General features: G+C 30.7%; 1 protein-coding gene across 1 annotated transcript in view; it reads right to left on the minus strand.

Moving 5' to 3' along the window:
* Positions 1 to 24,067, minus strand: part of LOC107438316 (uncharacterized) — a 112,849-nt gene extending 88,782 nt beyond the window's left edge. Inside the window, exon 1 of the mRNA XM_071184922.2 lies at positions 23,884 to 24,067. Coding sequence (XP_071041023.2) covers positions 23,884 to 23,926 — 43 coding nt within the window. The 5' untranslated portion in view covers positions 23,927 to 24,067. The remainder of the gene's footprint in view (positions 1 to 23,883) is intronic.
* Between the last annotated feature and the right edge of the window lie 300 nt (positions 24,068 to 24,367).

Consider the following 24,367-nt stretch of genomic DNA (forward strand, 5'->3'; position numbering starts at 1 on the left):
TTAACTAATAAAACATTTTTCATGCTTTATAATTTCCTGTTTGAGCTTTACTGCTGTAATTAAAAAATTAAACTATGTGTATTTTTCTACTAATAAAACACTTTTCATGCGTTATAATTTCTTGTTTGAGTTTAATTACTATAATTAAAAATTTAATCTATGTGTATTTCTTAACTAATAAAACATTTTCATGCTTATAATTTCCTGTTTGAGCTCTACTGCTGTAATTAAAAAATGAAACTACGTGTATTTTTTAATTAATAAAACATTTTTCATGCATTATGATTTCTTGTTTGAGCTTTACTTTAATTAAACATTTAAATTATGTGTAGTTTTTAACTAATAAAATATTTTTCATGCGTTATAATTTCTTGTTTGAGCTTCACTACTATAATTAAGAAATGTAAGCATTTGTTTTTCTCAGTCTTGGATTTTTTTCAATGAATTTTGAAACAATTGTGACGAATTTAACTTAATACGTTCATTTGCATCTTATTGTACATATTTTTATCTACATTTTATCATGTTAGAAACGAAAAAATCTAAAAAAAATTAGCAGAAGTAACCGAAACACAATTTCGAGTAAATTACGTTTAAAGTTCTAAAGAAACATCTCTATGGTACGATTATACACATATATCTAATGTTTCTGTAATATCGGTTGTTCCAAATACGAAGAAGTTGAAGGAACGCAGTAGGGGATAGAAGTGTACAGCTTCTATAGGAAACGAGATTTTACTCTCGACAATTTTCGAAATTAGTTACAAAGTTCATCAACAGATGGTAGTGCTGACTGAAAAATCTAAAAGGCAATGTTTTCCACAGCATATCATAACATTTCAACTGAAAATGTTGCACTGGTACCTTTTTTCCTCAAACAGGGCCACGTAGCAGAGACATTTGATGAGTTTTAAAAAGCTTTTATAGTTTTTGTCAATTAACAGCGCCATCTGACAAGCGTAGTAACTAATTTTGGAATTTGGTGAGAAAAATCACTAGTTTTTAAGCAGAATGCTGTAAACCGTTATGTTTCCTTGCTTTTATTTCACTTTTTTAATGAATTTTTAAATCTTTAGTCATTTTAAGCACACTTGGTAGTGTTTAAAGATGTCCATTATAATTTATTTCGCAGCGAAAATATTAAAAAAAAAACTATCTATTTTATTAAAAATTTAAAACAGTTAAAAACTAACAAAACAACTTTGCACCATTGTTTTATGCCCACTGCTAAGTTTCAAGTTATGATTGAATAAACTAAAATAATACATCTTATAAAATCGTGGAGTATTATATGAACAATGAACTAACAATAAATAACATCTTTATCTGCTTTTAAAACATATTTTTGAATATTCAAACAAAACCTTGCTCATTATTTACAATGGAAATTTTTCTAATATGCTCCCTCTTATTATTTTAACAAAGTTATTTCGCACCTAAATAGAACTGATGAAAGCAAAACCTAATGCTCGAAGAATATATCAAGTATTCGAAATTCATAGCTATACCTTCTATTCAGTATCTGTTCTAATGATATCGATAGCATTCTTCCCACATTGAACGAAAGAGGTTTGAATTAATGGAAATTATTTAAATTCTAAATTGATAAACAGTTGAGTTTAACTAATTAGCTCAGAATTCGTTCTCCGGAAAGTGTTAATACCGTTCAAATTTGCTCGAAGCAAATTTATTTTGACTAGATTTTAAATTTCCAAATAGAGAATCAATTTCACAAAAGGGTGTTTAAAATGTTTTAATCATATCAGATAGTTTTCTAAATCGGGAGTTTAAATCCACCAACATACATCGCAACCTCTCCTGCTTCAACGGAAGACTTTTCTTGAGTATTTGAAGTGGTAGTGTTTTGCTTCGCTATTTAAATTTTGGTTTAAAAAACTTTATTTACGAAGTTTATAACCGATGTAATTTAAAAATTATTTAAGCAAATATATAACTTTTAACATTCGAAGAATAAATATTTTAAGTACTGGCAGGATTAAGATAACCAAATTTCGAATATAGCTTACCTCAACTGTTTTGTCGCTACCACTTTGTACCTTTATGTCAACTTTTATGTACCAACAGGACTTTTAGGTCCCAATAATAATATTTCCATGTAGCATTGCAATGGTACAAAACATCCAATCGGAACTTGCCTGCCCCTGTCTTATGACTTTTCATTTTTAATTAATGATTGGCCTCAAACGACTATTTGAAGTTGAACATCGCCTATCGAACTATTTAATTGTTGATATTGCGCTCGAGGACTCCATTTTATGATAAATCTTCGTTCTTTTATTTTTAGCTTTATATATCGATCAATTTTGCATTGAAGTATTTCATATTTCTAGTAAGTTTATGAAGAACGTGTAGCGGATTTGCCAATATGGAAGTTATAGTTCATCACATTATTTAAAGAGCACAATAATTAAGTATGCAAAGGTTTTTAAAATTTTGTCATTAACTAAAGACAAGTTGGCAGGTCATGTATATGTTTATAAAACTACATATTCTCCTTTGAAAATATCACTTAAGACTGTTTTTTGAAGGCTCCGTCGTTATATGAAATAATACTTTTTTTCGAATAATATGCTATTTTTATGACTGCTGTGAGTTTTCAGCTGTTACTTATGACTGTTGTGTCAAGTTTAGCCAATGTAGAAAACAAAGGTGTCTACGCTCATTTTGAAAATGGCGCAAAACGTCAATATGGAGAAAAGCCATAGTTTTGTGAAAATGAAAAACCCTTGTAGTCGATCACCGGTGACCCCCATGGAATTCAACGTGTTAAAATGTCTCTTCAAACACTATCGACCTTCAAAGGTGAAAACTCTAAAAAAAACGTCATATATAAAACAATACACCTCTCCAAATATTCACGCACTTTTTCCAGATATTCGGAATTCGAAGGTATGTTGCACACATTTAGAAATTTTCCAGAATACCACAAAATATCACATTTTTATCTCATTTAAATCGAAGGAAAAAAAACTTCTTGTTTTCTTTTGAAAGGACCCACCTGCTTTATGGAACCATATCTTTTTCTTCGAAAAAAAACTTCTTATAAATTTCTTCTAAAACTAGAGTTTTATGTTCTTTGCATAACTTCGTTGTCTTTCTCATTCCTAAGAAAGGAAAATATCTTTTTTTTCTTCGTTTTTCTAGAATTTTGTTCAAGAAATAAAATCTGAATTCTTAATCCAGCAGATTGCTCTTAAAATTTCGATCCGGCCGATTTGCTCTTTTAGTAATGCCGCTCTAAGTTTTTATGATTTAACCATAAAAGTATGTTTTTTAACTTATTGTTTAAGTCGAGTCATAAATAAAAATTTATTATCAAGTTTTAATCATCTTTAAGCAGTGGTTCTTAACCTTCTTTGTAATATTATCTTTTTAAATTCCCTTCTTTCCAAAACTCGAAACTTGAATACATATTAAAATTTATTCAGATTTCGATAATTTCTTAACGTGTTTTTAAAATTAAACAAAGGAAGCATTTAAAATTTTTATGGAACACAAATTGAATATATACTAAAATTTATTCAGATTTAGAGAGTTTCTTATCGTTTTTATTAACTAACAAAGAAATGTCATCTGCATACTAAAATTTCTTCTGATTCAGACAATATAAATAACAATAGAGTAAATAACAAAAATATAGAAAATTTCGTTTAAACCTAAATATATGTACATCGGATTCATATTTAGAGTTTCGTTGCACGTTTTAAAAACTAAATAACAAAAGTATTGAAAAATTTGATGAAACGGAACCTGAATATATACTCATTTCAGATTTCGATAATTTCTTAATAAGTTTAAAAAACCATACAGTAAAAGCATAGAAATTTATTAACCAACGCATAGAAATTTATAACCTAAATATATATATACTGGATTCATATTTAAAACTTCATTGCATTTTTTAAAAACTAAATAACAAAAGTATTGAAAAATTTGATAAAACGGAATCTGAATATATACTCATTTCAGATTTAAATAATTTCTTAATAAGTTTAAAAACTGTACATTAAAAGCATAGAAATTTTGATTCTAACTAAATTCATATATCTGATCAACTAAATTAAGATTTAGATAATTTTTAACATTTTTTAAAAACTAAACAACTAATGCATTGAAAATATTACTGAAATGAAATCTGAATATAAAACAAAACTCATATTAAAATAATTTCTTTAGATATTTTAAAAATTAAAGAACAAAAGCATAGAAATCTTTGATGAAATGATGCTTGAATAGATATTAGAATTTCTTCAGAATCAGGTAATTTCTTAGCTTACTTTTAAAGCTAAGCAACAAAAGCGTGGAAAATTTCGATGAAATGAAACCTGAATGTATACTCAAATTTATTCAAATATAGAGAATTCCTTATTATATTTTTAAAACTTAACAATGAAAGCATAGATAACTGATGTATACCAAAAATTTAAAAGAAAATTATATTCACAAACTTGTCTCATGTCTTAGCAAAAACACTTTAAATTCAATTCACATTTCAATTAAAAAAATATTGCAGTTAGCCCAATGTCGTATTATTTACTTTTTGTTCATTGAGGTACAAATGATACTTGAAAAGTCTTACGTTGATCATTTTCAACGTCCAATCTGTTTCTGAGAGTGGTATTAATTTGTAACAGAAAAGTCGTCAATAATGGAAACAATGACTTGATAACTTTTGAGCAGAGTCGCTCACTTAACAGACTTCTACCATTTTCGTGTTCTAGATTTTTATTTTGAGCTTAACACGTTCACACCGGGGTGACCCACCGGTGGGTCACGCTAGATTGTCTCATCTTGGCAGCGCACCGGAGTAAAAACTGGTAACAATAAATTTTATTTTTTAGTTTTTTTCCGGGAATAATAAAAATCCATAACTACCAATTGTTTTTATCGGATGCAATTTTTATATTGAATTGCTTCTTTGCTGTGATAAATTTCCTTGCAGTGAATTGTTATAGTTGAGAATAGATTAACTCCTCCCGAATATTACCTAATATTGAAATAGTTTTTCTACCAGTATTTTCTCTTTTCCCGTAGCAGTATTTTCACTTTTCCCGGCATGAACGTGTTAATAGAAGTACTTAATTGCAAACCTGCAACTTTTATTCTCTCTGAGAATAGTTTTACCATGTGGAAGTAATGTGACAACCATACTAAAATCACAGGCAGGAATACTTTTATACAATACTAGCGCCTAAGCAGAGCTGCCAACTACTACGCTTTTTGAAAAATATCTTATTGAGCGGTAGACAATTAAGAACTAAAGCTTACTGAATGTTTGGTAATTTTGCCAATATTTTAAAACTCGCTCCACAATTGGGTTGGAACAAAGTTACTTTTAACACGTTGAATGCCATGGGGGTCACCGATGACCGGCACTGAGTTTGTTCGTAGCACCACGATGGTCACCGGTGACCGGCGAAGCCAAGATTATTAAAAACACATGATTCGAGTAAATTTATAATTTTCCTATAATATTATCGCCATGTAAATTTAGCTTGGCATTCAAAGTGCTAAATAAACTTTCGAATCATTTACAAGTACTAGTGTGAAAAAAACTTTAAATCAAATTTATAAAAGAAAGAATAATACATTTAAGCATAAACTTAACTGCCATTAGAATTTTCTTTTTTTATAAACGTAAAAAGTTGCCAGGCTTGTCTAAGTCCTAGTCCTAGTGTTTTGATCTTATTGGGCACCTGGGCCGCGAAGCGGCCCCTATCCCATTTATCTGGAATTTTAGAACAGTTTTGGTTGAGCAATGAGGTAAGCAGGCAATGGAGTTGCTTTTATGAATGTTTCAAGCTCTTTGCTTGAATAACTAAAACGGAATCAAAAATAAATTGAGCAGCTTGCTCTAAACTGTGTTTGTTTGATTTTGGAGTTGTTCAGAATTGTATCAGCATGAGTAAACGTTATTTTCAGAAAGGTTGATGAAATTATTTGTTTTGATAGTTATGATATGAGGCGTCGGAGGTGAAATGTGCAGCTATTGGTCTGTAGTTTTTATCTTTGATATAATTTTCAAATTTAAAGATTTCATTAAAATTTGCTGTTTTACATTCTATGGCTTTATCGAAAAAATCTGCGTTTAGCTTGTATATATGCTGTGATAGAGTTGGTATTTTGAGGTCTGCATGTATATTGGTATTCCGGATGAACCATCTTGCACAGGTTAAGGCTTGTCTAAGTATAAAGCTGTGTATTAATATCTATACTTAATTCATTTTTATAAAGTGGTGCTTAAAATTATTTTAAATGAAATTTAGAAGTCCAGTAAATAAATATCAAAACAGATGCTTATATACATACCCTCCAACTGCTACGGAATTTCCGTAGTTTCAGAAATCTTCTTTTCAGACGGTAGCAAAATTAATGTCTTAATATTTAAAAAAATTAATTTTAGCGTAACTTGTCCACTATTACTTATAAAAGTGCAGGCCATATGGCTAGATTCTTAAGTTCTTATAAAAGTTTTATGAGAGATCCATTTGCTTTAAAAATTTCTGCTTTTGTTCGCTACCACTAGAAAGAATTATTTTCAAAATCCTCATAAGTTGGAGGGTATGTTATATATATAAATCATGTCATGTAAATCATCAATGTTTTTTTAAAAAATTCTGCTTTATTTCACTACCACTGAAAAAAAATAATTTGAAATTAATGGGGATTTCGTAGTAGTTGTTTTTCTAAAATTGTTATTCTGATATACATTTTACTACAGCATCGGATAAATTACTATCACATCGACATTGTTGGAAAGGTTACCTCGGGCGACTATAGTAATAGAAAAGAAGCGATGACAAACAAAAATAAAATTTTTGTTAAGAGATTAAAACCAGCAACTTTTTAAAGCATAAATTTTTTCGTTTACTTTTGAAAGCTCAATGCAAACATACCGATTTAAACATAGAGTACCTAGCCTATCGGTGCCTTCACCGAAGTTCAATATATAAATAAAAACGGGGGTGCGACGCTTACGTACTTGAACTAAGATATAATTTTTATAAACATAAGATTATTGAATAATTAAAATGATAATAATTAAATAAAAATAAATTGAGTGTCTACTACTGTTTTACATTTTTAGTGGCCTGTAGCATTCCTGCATATACAAGCTTGTGTGTTCATCCCAGAGTATGGGTTATAAGACCTGGTTAAATGGCATAAGTTAGAGAAGGACATCACAAAGATAGTTTCAGTTTCACTGTCGAATTTAACCCTGCTCCCTTCGGATTGGATTGTTTAACATGTTTAACCAATTAACTACAATTGAAAGCCTCCACACGGTTTCCCATTGGTAGTCCGATCTGACCACTATGAAAGCAAGCCAATTTACGAAAGAGCCAATTAATACAAAATCTAGTAAAAATATGAGAGTGGTAGCAAATATATGTCTAAAAATTTGTTAAATTTTTGAATATGATTGGTTTGTCTTATTCACTTGTCAATGTACTGATAAAAGTTCATTTACAGTTTCTTTTTTTGAATTTATCTTTGTGCCAATAGGTGGCAGCATGAGTCTTAAAACTTATAATAATGACAGTAAAAATAAACCTTTTTTCTGAACTTTTAATATTTTTAAATAAATGTAATAATTAAGTTTTATTGTTAAATATTTTAATTTTAACTATGAATAGATTAATATAAACCTTTAATTTTATATACTTCACTTTTGGTTGTAAATTTAATTTGTAATATTTGTAATATTGTATGGTGGCAACACACTGGGTTGGATGATAAAAATTGATGTTTTCATAGAGTTCTGTTGATGTTCACGAGCTGAGGATGTGGTGAAAAGGCTCCTGGAAAAATTGTTGAGTATCCACATGAAGTGATAATATATTTTTTAGAATAGTGTAATACGTGCCTTTTGGTAAGGCATATTGGTTGTTATGTGGGTGATTAACGTAACCATAATATATGCCACATTAGTTAGTTAGTGCTGGTGAGAGGAAGCTCACGTCCAGCGGTCACACGTGGTAATCACTGATGTGTAGTTTGCTTGTTTGATGCTTGTCCCCTCGGACAACTATTTGGTATAATATTATATGGGGCAAGATGTTAGCCCGTGGTAATAACTGATGTGCAGTTTGCTTGTTTGATGCTTGTCCCCTCGGACAACTAATTTTTCATATGTATTCCTAATGAATGTGTCATTTTTTATATTTTTTAGAAATGTTTTTTTAATCAAGTCCCTTAAGGACTTAATGCTTTTTTTTAAGTAATGTAATAAACCCTGTTATTTAATAATACCTTAGATAGTATTTATTTTCTTGTAGTGTGATGAGGGTGTTAATTTTTACTTTGCAGATGAACAGGTAAGGTATCCCATGCTGGAGAATCGGTGGTTCATTAATAATTAACTTAGATAAGGGAAGATATACACAACGCGATGTTTTTTAATTTAGGGGAATATACTATACAAAACGGCACAAATGGTGCCGTGACCTCTAGCATGGCTTAACCTTACTTGTTTATTTATTTATTTGTATGTTAATAAGACAATTATTTTAATTTTTGGTAATGGTGTTAGTCAGGTAGTAATTTGCATTTTAAAGTTGGTGTTGATTATGATTTATTTGATATATTTAGTGCAGCTACTTGTGTTTTACTAATATAATTTATGATATATTTATCTTATGCATTTTTAATTGTACATTACGATGGATAAAGATAAAACAGCTGTAGCTGGGGTGTTTGTTCCACAAACACTTAATGTAATGCATATTTCCTTGTTACCAACTTTTAGAGGGGAAGGGGGCATTGCTTTGTCTGAATTTTTAGAAAGGATAGAAGATGCAGCATCCCAATTTGGGTGGTCAGAAAGTGACAAAAGATTTGTGTTAAGGGACAGATTATATGGGGAGGCCAGGGAGCTGTTAAATGAAAATAGGGATGAAGCAAATACGTATGATAGTATGGTAAAAGTTTTGAGGAAAAATTATATAAGGCATACCTCACTTAATGTTAGCCTCTTTGATTTTTTGAATTTCAAACAACCAATGAATATGCCGGTTGAGCGTTTTGTAGCTCAAGCTACTTTAAAAAGTAAAACGTTAAATTTTGGGGAAGTAGGTAAGGAAGCAGCTGAGGTTCAACGCAAACATATGCTTTTGAATATGTTAAAGAGCAACATTAAGCCGGAAATCTTAAGAGGGGTATTAGCTAGAGACCCACAGGATGTGGCAGAGTTAAAAAGGCTGGCTGTGTTGGAAGAAAACGCGATAAAGATGACAGCCAGTGTTTTGAATCCCTTTGCCCAACCGTTTAATGGTCAAGCAGAAGTGCAGAGACAAGAGGAGGTATATGCAGGGGAATCTACCCATAATTTAGCCGAAATATGCGACAAATTAACGGCACAAGTTATATCATTAACCGAAAAGGTGGATCAGTTGCAAAAATCACAACAAATGAGTTACCAAAGTTTTAAGAAGGAGAAGAAAAAAATAAAATGTTACAGGTGTAATATAGAGGGCCACATTGCCAGAAATTGTCGGGCTAAGTTAGAAAATAAAGGTTTAAACTGAAAAGGGGCTCCAGGATAGCACAGCCTCAGGAGAGTGACCCCATGACAGTGCATGAAATTTTCATTAATGAGTCAGGTAATTTACCTACAATAAGGATAGGGTTAGGTGATAAACAAAATATTGCTTTAATTGATACTGGGGCATCTATAAATGTAATTGAGGAGAAATATATTCCTGAGGGGGGCAATAAATTTAAATGTAACATTAAAATTAGAACAATTTCAAACAAATTGATAAACATTCAGGAGCAAGTAAAGTTAAAATTTATGATTAACAATAGTGAATATTTAGCAAATTTTTATATAACACCAGTTCCTATTTCAGATAAATTTCAAATAATCCTAGGTCAACCATTTTTACAAAACAATAAGTGTATATTAAATTTTAAAGAGAATTGTATGATATTGAATGATCAAAAAATTAAATTTTTGAATGTTAATAACATTTCTGTTACAGTTGTGGAGAATTTGAATTCTAATACTTATGGTTATGTAAACGAAAAGAAGGTTTTGCCTGCATATTCTGAGTGCATGGTTAGAGTCCAGATTAAAAGTCGTTTAAGTACATCTCTGATTTTGGCTGAGGCTTACAACCCAGAAGAACGACAATATGTGGTAGGTAGGTCTGTTCATAATAACAATGATAGAATTTTGGTGAAAATTATTAATCCCACAGATAGAGATATTAATTTGAATAAGTTAACTAAGATAGTAGATATTTTACCAGTATTGAATCAAGAACAAGTTAAAGAAATTTATCAGTTTGAAGAATGTGATATAGGGGAAATTCCAGAGTCAGATTTAAATTGGGAGGAAACTTTTAAAATTGATCATTTAGATATAATAAATCAGAAGAAGTTATTAGAATTTTTAGAAAAAAATAAAGCCGTATTTGCAGCATCAGTACTTGACCTACCTGGTTGTGATGTAGTTAAACATAAAATTGATTTAATTGATGATAAACCGGTTAAAAAACGACCGTATAGGGTTCCTTATCACTTGCGGGAGGAAATGGATAAACAATTGAACATTTTAATTGAGGCGAAAATTTTAGAACCTTCAGTTTCAAGCTTTGCTGCACCAGTTATGTTAGTTAAGAAAGCTTCAGGGGATTTTAGGCTGGTAACAGATTTTAGAGGCTTGAATACAAAAGTGATCCCTGATACATACCCGATACCAAATATTTCAGAAGCCATTGATAATCTGGCTAGTGGGAGGGTATATTCTAGTTTAGATTTAATGAATGGGTTTTTACAGCAGATTGTCGTTGAGGAGGATAGGCACAAATTGGCTGTAACAACTCACAAAGGACTGTTTCAATATACTCGAACTCCTTTTGGATTAAGAACAAGTGCAAACTCATTTCAAAGACTTATGTCCTTGGTTTTATCAGGGCTAGACCCACTTAGTGTTGGGGTTTATATTGACGACATCATCATTTGCAGTGATACCATTGATAACCATTTTCCTAAATTACAGAATGTTTTTGATAGATTAATCCAAAATAACTTAAAGGTAAAACCATCTAAATGTACTTTCCTAACTGATACAATTAAATATTTAGGCTTTATTATTAGTAAAGGGCAGGTATATCCTGAAAAGAAAAATGTTGAGGTAATTAATAACTTTAAAATTCCAAAAAATAAGACTGATGTCCAATCCTTCTTAGGTTGCATTAATTATTATAGAAAATTTATTCCTGAAATTAGTAAAAGATCAGTTCACCTTACTAACTTAACTAAAGATAAGAGTAATTTTGAGTGGTCAAAAGAAGCTGAATTAGAATTTAATGATTTAAAAAATGCTTTAGTTCAAGAGCCATGTTTGTCTTTACCCGACATGAGTAAATCTTTTCATTTATATACTGATGCATCTAATCACTATCGGAGCAGTATTATCTCAGTTGGATAATGAGGGTTTTCCCAAGCCTGTTGCTTTTGGTAGCCGTAAACTAAAACCTGCTGAAACAAAATATTCTGTGACGGAAAGAGAGGCTCTAGCAATTGTTTTCTTTACAAATTATTATAGGCAGTATTTATTAGGCAAACGATTTTTTATTTACACAGATCATGCACCTTTAACTTCATCACTAAAATTTAAAGATTCGTTTAATCGAATTGCTAGGTGGACAGTATCTCTGTCAAATTTTGATTATGAAATAAAGTATTTAGCTGGTAAAAAGAATAGTATAGCAGACTTTATGTCTAGAAAAGTAGAAAATTCTGAAACGGTAAAAACTAATTTGTTTATGGGGGAAAAAATTGAAATTTTGAGTAATTTAGCAGATTTTACCATGGAGGAGTTAATTGAAAAACAGCAGTTAGATAACTTTTGTAAATAAATAAAAAATAATCCTGATAAAGTAACTAAAAGTAAGGATATTCATTTTTTTGTTGATTCGGATGGAATAATTAAGTGTGTTGATGTGAAATCTAATAAGGGTAAGGAGAAAATAGTGATACCTGTGAGTTTAACTAAGCATATTTTGGAAATCATGCACGATTCGAAAGTAGCATGTCATCCGGGTATAGGAAAAACTATTCATAAAATTAAAAATTTATATTATTGGCCACAAATGGTAAAACATATTATTAATTGGATTAAATCATGTGAGAAATGTTGCGAAAGAAAGGCACATCAACCAAAAAATAAAGTTCCCTTTCAAAAAACTCCAATAGCTAATTATCCGTTTCAAAAGGTGTCATGTGATATTGTAGGGCCATTACCAACCTCCTTAAGAGGTAACAAATATATTGTAACGTTTATTGATTATTTTACGCGATATGTTGAGGCATTTCCGGTGCCAGTTGCAGATGGAGAGCACATTGCAGAAGCTCTTATGGAATTTATCTGTAGGCATGGGGTGCCCCAAACACTAATCAGTGACAGAGGATTAAATTTATTGAGTCAGGCCATGAAGTGTGTATATGAATCCTTTGGGATTAAAAAGGTAGAAATTTTGGCTTATAGACCCAGCTCAAATGGTACTATTGAAAGGTGGCATAGGTCACTGGGTAATGTTTTAAGTCAACTGGTTAATGAGAGGCATAATGATTGGGATCACCAATTGCCTTATGCATTGTTGGTATTACGCACGACATGTCATGACTCAACTAAATTTTCTCCTGCTTACCTTGTGTATGGTAGAGAATTAAACCTACCTAGAAAATTTTTGGATAGCCCACCACCCTTTTCTTATTCTGATGAACTTGATTTTGCTAACATTTTGCTAAAAAACTTTCATAAAGTTTACAAAGAGGTTAAAGAAAATTTAGATAAAGCTGCAGATGTTAGTATAGATCGTAGAAATAAGATTAGTAAACAGGTATCTTTTAAAATTGACGATGTAGTTTATTGGTTTAATCCACGGGTTAAACCGGGATTATGCAAGAAATTCAATAAACCTAATTTGGGCCCATATAAGGTGGTGGAGGTCATCTCCCCTGTTGTTGTGCGAATCCAACATATTAATCAACCTAATAATAGCAGGTTAGTGCACATCGAAGACATCAGTCTTATGGAAAAAAGGCTGGATTGTCTTAACACTGACGATGAGAATAATGAGATTTTGCAACCCGTTCCTACACAAAGTGAAGATATTTCTTCTTACCCTTACGATCCTAACAATTTGGGAGACAATATAACAAACAACCAATATTTTGGAGAAATGCAACTTTTACCTACTAGGGGGAGATACAATTTAAGACCTAGACAAAATGGTAGAGTTAGACATAATTAAGTGTTTTATGAAAATGTATATATGCTGTTGTAAATAATTGTTCATTTAGTCATGTTATATGAATTGTTGCGGTTTCAAAATGAATTAAGGAGATATTTGATATTGCAAATTTAAGTGTTATGCTGATTGAAATTGCTTGTATTAAGTCACAGATAATTTGCTTACCTGTTAAGGCAGTAATAGATATCATGGACGTATAGTGTCAAGACTACTCCGAGATATTTCATGTTGGCAACTTATAATGTTGTGATTCAAGAATTTGTAATTTTTGTGTATATATCATGTGATTGGAATGATGATAATGTCACCGTGATGTTAAGACCCTCTTTTGGGGTACAAATGTGATTTTAATGTGATATTGTCAGCTGTGGTGGTTTAGCGCGTATTATACTCAGGAATATTTTTATGTGATTTGTGTTATTTGTATTGTTGTGGTATTTATTATATATATTTTGTGCTAATTTTTGTCCTGACTGATACCAACACTTATGGGTATGATGTAATTTATTGTAATGTAATAGTGATTATTATGCATGTTTTTGTGCTAAATTTTGTCCTGGCTAGTACCATTACCTTGACACTTATGGTATAATGTAATTTAATTGGGGGGTTGATATTTGAGGATTTAAATTTTTTTTGAACTCATGTTAAAATTTAAAGATAGATTTTTTTTTCTAAATGTTATTTAAGTTAATGAATGAAGGTTTGATTTATTTAAAAATTGAAGACATTAAATTTGATTTTTTTTGGTGAATTTGGTTTTCTACTTATCTCGGCGCCAAGTTAAGGTGATTACCTTATTCACAGCTGAGCTGAATTTTGATTACATTCAGGGGAAGTTGAAATTAATATTTCGTGTGGTGCTTCTTGTGAAGTGAAATAAGTTTTAGCTTGGCTATTTTTTTTTAGGTGAATTTAATTATTAGGTAATTTGTAAGTTTTATATAGGTAATTTTTGTTACTCTTTTTGGTAAATTTCTTTTTGTTAAAAACAAATTTCTTTTTGGGACGGGGGTATTTGTACTGATAAAAGTTCATTTACAGTTTCTTTTTTTGAATTTATCTTTGTGCCAATAGGTGGCAGCATGAGTCTTAAAACTTATAATAATGACAGTAAAAATAAACCTTTTTTCTGAACTTTTAATATTTTTAAATAAATGTAATAATTAAGTTTTATTGTTAAATATTTTAATTTTAACTATGAATAGATTAATATAAACCTTTAATTTTATATACTTCACTTTTGGTTGTAAATTTAATTTGTAATATTTGTAATATTGTATGGTGGCAACACACTGGGTTGGATGATAAAAATTGATGTTTTCATAGAGTTCTGTTGATGTTCACGAGCTGAGGATGTGGTGAAAAGGCTCCTGGAAAAATTGTTGAGTATCCACATGAAGTGATAATATATTTTTTAGAATAGTGTAATACGTGCCTTTTGGTAAGGCATATTGGTTGTTATGTGGGTGATTAACGTAACCATAATATATGCCACATTAGTTAGTTAGTGCTGGTGAGAGGAAGCTCACGTCCAGCGGTCACACGTGGTAATCACTGATGTGTAGTTTGCTTGTTTGATGCTTGTCCCCTCGGACAACTATTTGGTATAATATTATATGGGGCAAGATGTTAGCCCGTGGTAATAACTGATGTGCAGTTTGCTTGTTTGATGCTTGTCCCCTCGGACAACTAATTTTTCATATGTATTCCTAATGAATGTGTCATTTTTTATATTTTTTAGAAATGTTTTTTTAATCAAGTCCCTTAAGGACTTAATGCTTTTTTTTAAGTAATGTAATAAACCCTGTTATTTAATAATACCTTAGATAGTATTTATTTTCTTGTAGTGTGATGAGGGTGTTAATTTTTACTTTGCAGATGAACAGGTAAGGTATCCCATGCTGGAGAATCGGTGGATCTTAATAATTAACTTAGATAAGGGAAGATATACACAACGCGATGTTTTTTAATTTAGGGGAATATACTATACTAAACGGCACATCAACCACTACAGAATCAATTCTCAAATGTATATGACGAATTTCTCTCATTGAGAATTTGGGTTCATGCGCACAAATAGTCTGCTCGGACTACTTATAAAATATCGTGTGGAGGCTTCTGATGTAGGTGGTGATGGTTTAACAGAACGGATTTCAAAATTAAGTTTTTCATATGGTGCAAAAAAATTTTTCAATTGGTAGCAAAACTATGTAGAATAAAACTAATTGTATCTTTCGCAAGCACAAGACCTAACCCTGTAATACGTGGGAAATTTCGTGTTTATTTTTTTCCCAAAAACTTAAAACCTGGTAACTTAATTGTAAGTAATAGTATTTAAATTAAGTATTCATAAAATTTAGTTAGCAGAAACAAGACAATCGTGTTAACCCTTTAACAGGTCCTTTATTTCTAGTAAAGGTAAATTAAAGTATTTTTGGAATTGAAACTGTTTTAAGAACAGTAATTGATATTTAAAAAAAACTTATTTAGTTTATAAAAACACCATTTTTTTAGTGGTAAATATAGTTAACATGACCTATTAGGAACTTACTGACTTTTGTTTTTCTTTATTTATAAAATAAATTCCTTAAATGTTACAAAATTCAAAAGGAATTATGTATTTTATAACTTTTATACATTTTTTAAAAGTGACAAATGGTTACCAATTTTATTCAAACTCACTTCAAGAAAGCTGAAGTTATTGAAAAATGGAAACCTAAATTAAAAGTGGTAAAACGTGGTGGTAAGTATACTTACCACGGCCTTCAAAAGGGTTAATCGTAATACATTAATAATATTAATGTCTGTATTTTAAACTTGCATTATGCTATTCAAATTAAGGTTATAGCCTACATAAAATATTAGCCACTTTATAATAGGAGTTTAATATATAAAATCATTCTTGGAGTTGTCAGGCCTGCTGGTGCATTTTTCTCTAAGTTTAAAGTAATTTTTAATCCATATGAATAATTTAAACTACTTATATTTCGTTTAATTTTTTCTTCCTGCAGCTCTAAAACATTTTACGAACCATGGAAACGCTAAAATATTTACTCTCCTTTTAAAAAAATCAGGTTTTACGAAATAAGAGAGCGAATCATGCGATAACATTTAAAAACATCAACAATTCACTAGACTTCAGCTAAAAAGAAATAAAGAGCTTAGATTTCTTGAGCCACGTTCTTTACTTATTAATTAAAATATACAGTGGTAGGATAAAATAGTGGAAACACTTCTATACTATTTTGATTCAAACGATCTTTATTTTAATAACAAATATTTTGGAGCATTTTACATGGCAAAATTATTTTTCTAATTAGTACCATCATGCTTGAAACTTTAAAAAATTATGTCATTTTACCCTTGCAAATTTCGGAGCCATTAAAATGAAGAGAGGAATTAATTCTGCTCTTTAGCTTTATTACCAACAATTTTGCCATTAATTACATGCAATTTCAATATTTAAATTAAAATGCTTTTTTTAATTACAGTAGATATAATAAAAGAAAAGAACGACTCCTCCTCCTCATTTTGGTATACCCGAATTCAACATGAGTAAAAATGACACCATTTCTAAAAGCTTCAAACTTAATTTTTTGAATTGTGAGAACAGTTTTGCCACTCGAAATAATCTAAAACACTTGCACTTAAATGAAAAATTGTTTACATAGAGTTAGCATACCTGCCAACTTTCACTCCTTCTGAGAATGGATTTTCAGAGTGGTTGGAAAACAATAACCGAAAATCAATCTGATTCAAAAATATATTTATATTTTGATCCCGTTGAAAATTGCTTGCGTAAAGATTATTATGCTTTCCTATATTGATTGTAATTATTTATATGTAGTGGTGGTCAGACTCATCTATAATTATCATTATAATTCAAAAAGTTAATTGGAATAATCTGAGTATTGCTACCACTTTAAATATGAAAATAAAATCTTCCGGAAAATCCGGAAGAGTTGGCAGGTATGAGTCAGTATAGAAGTGTTTCCATAACTTATGTATTTAACACTAGGTTTACGGACGTTTCTTACTTACCTATCTCTACGAACAAGCGTCATTTTGACGCATGAGCGAATACATATAATCATACCCTCCAACTTATGAGGATTTTGAAAATAATTTTTTCTAGTGGTAGCGAACCAAAGTAGAAATTTTTTAAAGCAAATGGATCTCTCATAAAACTTTTATCAGAACTTAAGAATCTAGCCATATGGCCTGCACTTTTATAAGTAATAGTGGACAAGTTACGCTAAAATTAAATTTTTTTAAATATTAAGACATTAATTTTGCTACCGTCTGAAAAGAAGATTTCTGAAACTACGGAAATTCCGTAGCAGTTGGAGGGTATGCATATAATAGTACTTACAGAGATGCTAACTTGCTCCGACAGCAAATATATATTTTAAAGTGGTAGTTTATCAATTGTGATTCTTGATTTAATAAATTCAATCTTATAGATTTTTATCCACCACTATTTCTAAATAATTCACAGGCTTATATTATTCGCCACTTTATATTTCTAAAATCTCTTAGAAGTTATTTAACGTTTTTTTAATAATATTGGCGTGTCCGGAGAAGTTGGCATCTCTGCACTTAAAAAGCATTGTAATTAATATACTATAAGAAAAAAATATGAGAGATATATTTATGAAATATTCTAGTATTTTATTTCTCAATACTCGAACTAAGCAACTGAAACCTTCAAAATCTGACATCAATTGACATTCTAGGTTTGTTCTTTCTATTATTGCTTATCGGCAACAGTTGTTTATCGCTTGTTTCATTTGAGATAACGATAACGGATCGAAGTAGTGTCGGTACATACTTATTTATTATTGATGTGATGTTTGCATGTTTACTCAAAATTTTGTCTAAATTACGATAGCGTCAGATTGACGCATATTCGTAGAGATAGGTATATACCACAAAGAGAATTTCAATTTTTTAAACGCTTTTGAAGAAAATAGACTTCAATGTATACTTACCTCTATCAATAGATAAAAGCCATTACAAGAGATAAAATAAAAATGCAAACGGCTTTTGTAATTTTCCTTATAAAATTCGAAATGCATCAAAATGACACGTCTCGTAAACCTAGTGTTAAGGGGAATATCTAAAATAAATTTACTATAAATACAGCATACCTGCCAACTTTTAATCTCTTCCATTATCATTTTTCCCAGTTGTACTAAAATGGAATTAAAACTTCAATTTTAAGCAAACAAAAACGCTCTATTTGAGAAAACTTAAATTGACAACCATGTATTTATTTATTTATTTAACCCCTTGGGGACGGGTGATTCAGAAATGCATTCGTACAAAATCAGAATCAAGTTGTAATTAAATAAAAAACGGTAATTTAAATGTAGTCGTTGCTGATTTGACAGACTTACTTTGCTTTTACTTTAATTATTGTTAGTTTAATCATATATAAAATCAATGTTAATTCAAAGTATAACTAAATAGTTTTATTTTGAACAAAGTAATGGTGAATTAAATAAATCAAACAATTATAACTCCGCCCACAAATAAACTACTAAAGAAATACTTTGATTACCAGTTTTATATATTTACCCTGATTGATACGGTTTTATGCTGTCACATATTTGTGACAGTCGGCGCGAAAGGGTTAAACAAAACTGGGTGCCTAGGCCGCGCAGCGGCCCCTACCCCATTCATCATGAAAATTATATACAGTGAATAAAACATTTTGAATTATATAACAATGTGTTGACAACCATGATAGTAACACATATTACTATATGTGCTTAATTTTTGTAAGAATAGTGGTGATCAAAATCATTTAAAAATTGAGTTTATAAAAGAAAAAAAATAGTATATAATTACTACCACTTTAAATATGAAAATAAAATCTTCCGGAAAATCCGGAAGAGTTGGCAGATATGATGAAGTGTTTTCAAAAAATATTTTATGGACTAAACTCATCACGGGAAAGTTATTCTAATGTAGCGTTTTCTATGAACTTTTGAATCATTTACAAGTAGTGGTGGCAAAAACAAAAAATTCCTACTTTATGGTTGTTTTTCGTAAGCTACGTCGTCATATAAAAGGATGCTTTTTTCATAAGTGCTGTGAGTTTGCAACAGTTTCTTATGACTGTGAGGACGAGTTTAACGTATCTAAAGCTAGTGCTGTCTATGCTTATTCTGAAAGTGAAGTAAAACGTTTATATGAAAAAAAGCCATAGTTTTGTGGAAATGAAAAGCGTATGTGGTCTAATTATTCAATATTTAAAAACTTACTACAATGCTGTTTAATCTGGGATAATAAAATCGTGCAAAAACTGTGAAAAATGTAGGGTTTTTGATACTTTTTCCAGGTGGAAAACTGTCGCCAAATTGATTTTTAAAAACATTTTATAACTTTTATTGAACTTTTAAAAACATACTATACAGCACATACTCTATAACTATACAGCTTTAAAATGATGTAAAAAATACATATATTGCAAATCAAAATTTCTTCGCGTACTATTGAATAAAATACTAAAAAATAATTAATATTTAGTAAAATTTATTTCTTGTACTTAATTATCTTTGGCAAACAAATGTTATAACTGTGCGAAATTTTTTTAACTCGTTTAGAAAGGTCTCGAGATGTGGCGAAATAAGCAAAAAGTAACATTAAAAGGTTCAAACTTTGAATCGTTCTCCTGACCAAACTATGGGGACAATATTTCCCAGGTTGAAATATCCCTCGAAAAAAAATTTCTGTTTATACAGAGAAATTACGTTTCTGTGTTGGATTTCATGTTTTAAAATATGGTCTGCACTAATTAACACGTTGAGTGCCATGGGGGTCACCGGTGACCGGCAATGAGTTTGTTCGTAACTCCACGGGGTTCACCGATGACCGGCGAAGCCAAGATTATTAGAAACACATAATTCGAGAAAAGTTTTAACTTTTTAATATTATCATTACTAAAATGGTTTGAAGAAATTAATGCAATATAGAACACACACAAATAATTTTATTTATATACACAGAGATGCCAACTTGCTCCGTACAGCGAATAAATATTTTAAAGTGGTAGTTTATTAATTTGTATTCTTGGTTTAATAAATTCAATTTAGTAGATTTTTATCCACCACTATTTCTAAACAATTCGTAAGCTTATAGAATTCACCACCTTTTTTACATATGTAATGCTAAACCTTTTAAAATCTAAAAAATCTATCTAACATTTGCGATTTTAGTTTGTAGTTATTTACCGTTTGGCCAGTCGGGAGAACCATGCAAAATTAGCGTGGCATTCAACGTGTTAATTAATATATTTGAGGTTACCCCCACGAACCATTAAGATTGAGTCCTAGAAAGTAAAGATCCGATCAGTAGATCAAAAAATATTCATGGTGGTCCCTTTTTTGGCATACTGTACAACTTTATAAAGAACGTATAGATTTCTATACATACATATACACTTATCTACTCTTTGGAAAATAACATTTAAGACAAAAACATATGACCATAACGTATCACATCATTAACTGAAATTGATTATCGCCTTCTATCTACCACTCCCTACGTCATAGAAAAGTGGTGACAATTAATATTCACTCGAGGTAATATTCAACAAAAAAAATACTTGTAAGAAGTATATTATAGAATTGCATTGTAAAGAAACTCTTTAAAATATCTAAGATCCGTTTAAAAATCCCATACGATAGAAAACAAAAAAAGGCGTTTGAGAAAAAGTGAAACATTTAAGAGATAGTAATTACACGAACGCTAAAATACTAATTCATAATAGAACGTGTGCTAAAAAAGTATGAATGTAGATTTTGATTTCATAAATATTTAATTTCTGATTTTAACAATTTATTAGTAGCGAAAACCATATAAATTAAGACAAAAAATCTTCATTTTTATAAATAATTCGAATAAATAAAAAAATATTGTTTTTATTCTTTTTTGATTGATTACTGATTTAGTTTAGTCATCATTTTTTTCATATATTTTTCGAACACGTTCTTATCATTGCTGCCCAAATGGCGTTCCGAGGAACCCTTGGGAACCACGGATATGTCACATTTTAAGTTAGAACTTAAAATATTTTTCCGAAATCTTTAATTATGTTTATATTCAATAAATTGTTTATAATTTATTCAATGTTTTGGTTACTTTTTATGAAACTATTTAAGTAAGTTGTTTCTCTGATAACCATTCTAAATGTTTTACCATTTTTTTTTCTTTTTTTTTTTTTTCTTTGGCGAAAACTGTTATTCAGTTAATTTCATTCGTCTTCATCGTAAGCATATGCCAAAAAACAGAAGCAGCTCCAGACCTGTAAATTCAACTGCCTGTCAAAAAAACTTAATTTTAAAACATTTATTGATTAAATAATAAAAAAAAAACTTCTTTCTTCACAACAAATTTTTTTAAAATAATTAGTAATATTTCTTCGATTAGCATGGGTTAGAGTCACTCTGCCGTCAGCATAACCGTTTAAGATTTTCATGGTTTTCCTCTTCGTGTAACGCAAATACGGGTTAGTTCCATCAACAAAAAAAACCTCCACGAAAGCAAAATTTCTCCCAATACTTGATCCAGGAGTTTCCTTCTTTCCTGTATTAGGTTCAAAATTATTAGGCTACGAATTGAACATTAGTAGTCGTGAACCCAAAAAATCGGGTTGGCTGTTCAAAGACAGTTATAAAATAAAAAATAAAATATAATTCTTTTTGGGAGCCGAGGTGGCTCAGGAGATAAAGCGTTCGCCTTCCAAACAGGTTAACCGGGTTCGCATCTCAGCAATGGCTGGTCGATACGAATTCCGCACCCGGGTCGCATCGACCACAGTGCTGAGATAAAATATCCGCAGTGGTAGATGGATCATGGGTCAGAGTCCCGTTGCAGTCAGGTTAACCATGGGAAGCTTTCATGGTTTTCCTCTCCATGTAACGCAAATGTGGGTTAGTTTCATCAATAAAGTCCACCACGAAGGCAAAATTTCTCCCAATACTTGATCCAGAAGTTTCCTTGTTTTCTGGTTTGGGTTCAAAATTGCAAAGATACGGAGCTGAACATTAGTAGACGTAAACACAAAATTGGGTAGGTTGTTCAACGACGGTTATAAAATAAAATAAAATCGTTTCTAGAATCTCAAATTTCAATTGAAAATTTTAGTCTGGTAGGGCTGCGACTTTAAACATTACATTCAAAATAAAGCAACATACTTTTGCTTTTTGTAGTTTAAAGAATAGTAGTTTATGAACGTTTTAGTTTAACATATCTAGTTTTCTGTAAAAACTGTTGAATTAGTGTTTACCATGCGTCAAGGGTATTATTGCCAAGGGTTAAATATCTATTTCAGGTTAATATAAACCCTAAATGAAAAAAAATCGACTTAGTTCATAATAAATTCTCGATCTTAGTCACTTAAAGCGTAATTCCAGAAGGTATCAGTTTTCTAAAAATATATGTTAAGAATTTTAAAATACATATATTATATTAAACAAATATTCCTAAGAAACTGAAGCGGTAAGATATTACCTGAATAAAAACTTCATTCGCTTCAAATATATATAAGTAGGAAATAACAGTCAATTTGTTTGGAGCGCTCAAAAATAGGCTCCCATTTTCAAGTCTTGCCAGACGTGAATGAGAAGAAACTTTGAATGATTTGAAATATAAAGCATTAAGTTGCCAACGAGGAATGGAAAAATAAAGGTGAGTAACAAAACTAGAAAAACCACAGTTGCAGAGAGAGAGAAAAAAATAAAAAACAGAGCAAGAAAAACCACTATGTCCAAGAGGGGCAAATCGAAGTAAAATGCATTTCCACACGTTATTTTTCTAGTTTTGTTTCTCCCCTTTATTTTTCCCTTTTTCATTGGCCACCTTTCGTTTATATTCCAAATCACTTTTGTTCCTTCTCATTCACGTCTGGCAGGTCTTGAAAATGAGTGCCTGTTTTTGTGCGCTTGAAGCATGTTTACTGCCATTTCTTATTCATATATTTTTGAAGTGAACGAAGTTTTTAATGAGGTAATATGCAATTGCAGTCTATAACGCAGGGTTCCAATTTCTAATTTATCCTTCAGTTTAAAACACAGCTGCTTTTTTGCAAATATACGGCGCACAAGGACCGTATACACAGACACACCATCAAGTTCTTCGCACATTTAACAAACTTTCGATGTGTGAATCCTTGTTCACACAGCACGCATCATAATAGTTAACCAATTTCGTCTATACGTTTAATAGGACTTTTCAGTAAATGTCCGTATTGGTTGGTACCTATTATGTTGTTGGCATAAGCGTTATACATAAATTTGTAAAAATTACCTTCATTACAGACACCACTACAGACAGATCACCTATATGTTACTTCGCCAGAAATATTAAAAACCTGGTAGAAAGAGAATTTCATTTCTCTTCTTTTTTTTTTTCCTTGATTAAGTATACATTCGAAATTTCACGAAATCTATATTTAGATATATTAGAATTTATATGTTCTATACATAAATTGATAAAAAGTGCAAATAATAAACAAAATATATTAAAATACGAAAAAAAACATAACAAAAATAATACATCATCAAAGAAATACTGGTCACTCACTCACTAAGAAATACGAAGATGACGAACGAAAATATAGCTTCACCCATCCAGGCGAGACGAGGACTAAAAAGATTATTCTCCTAAGCACGAGGTTTATTCTGCGCTCCCGAAAGCTGGATAGGGATTTTCCGGAACGAATTGTTCTTCCCTAAAGTATCGTCTGCCGAGAATTCGGTGTAACATTAACCATTCAACTAGAAATTCTCGCGTAGCGCCACCTAGTAAATGAAGATCGTCTGTCAATTGCTAGAGAGCCAACTTTGAATGGGTTTACTTAGTAGATAGCCTTGCTGTTCCATTTTATTACATTAGTGCGGTGTGGACATAAAAACTAGATTGCTAAAGAGCTCAAATTGAATCAGCGTCGGTACAAGGTTGAACGCTTGTACTTTTTTTTACGATCCGAGTGATTGATACTCAGGATCAAGAGGAGGGGAAAAAAACCTCGTTCTTATGTATCCTTTTAAATTGAATCGTTCTCAAACGAC

The sequence above is a fragment of the Parasteatoda tepidariorum genome, chromosome 5 (assembly GCF_982258835.1).
Source record: "Parasteatoda tepidariorum strain Cologne lab strain chromosome 5, Ptep-v5.0, whole genome shotgun sequence".
NCBI classification, from domain to species: Eukaryota; Metazoa; Arthropoda; class Arachnida; order Araneae; family Theridiidae; genus Parasteatoda; species Parasteatoda tepidariorum.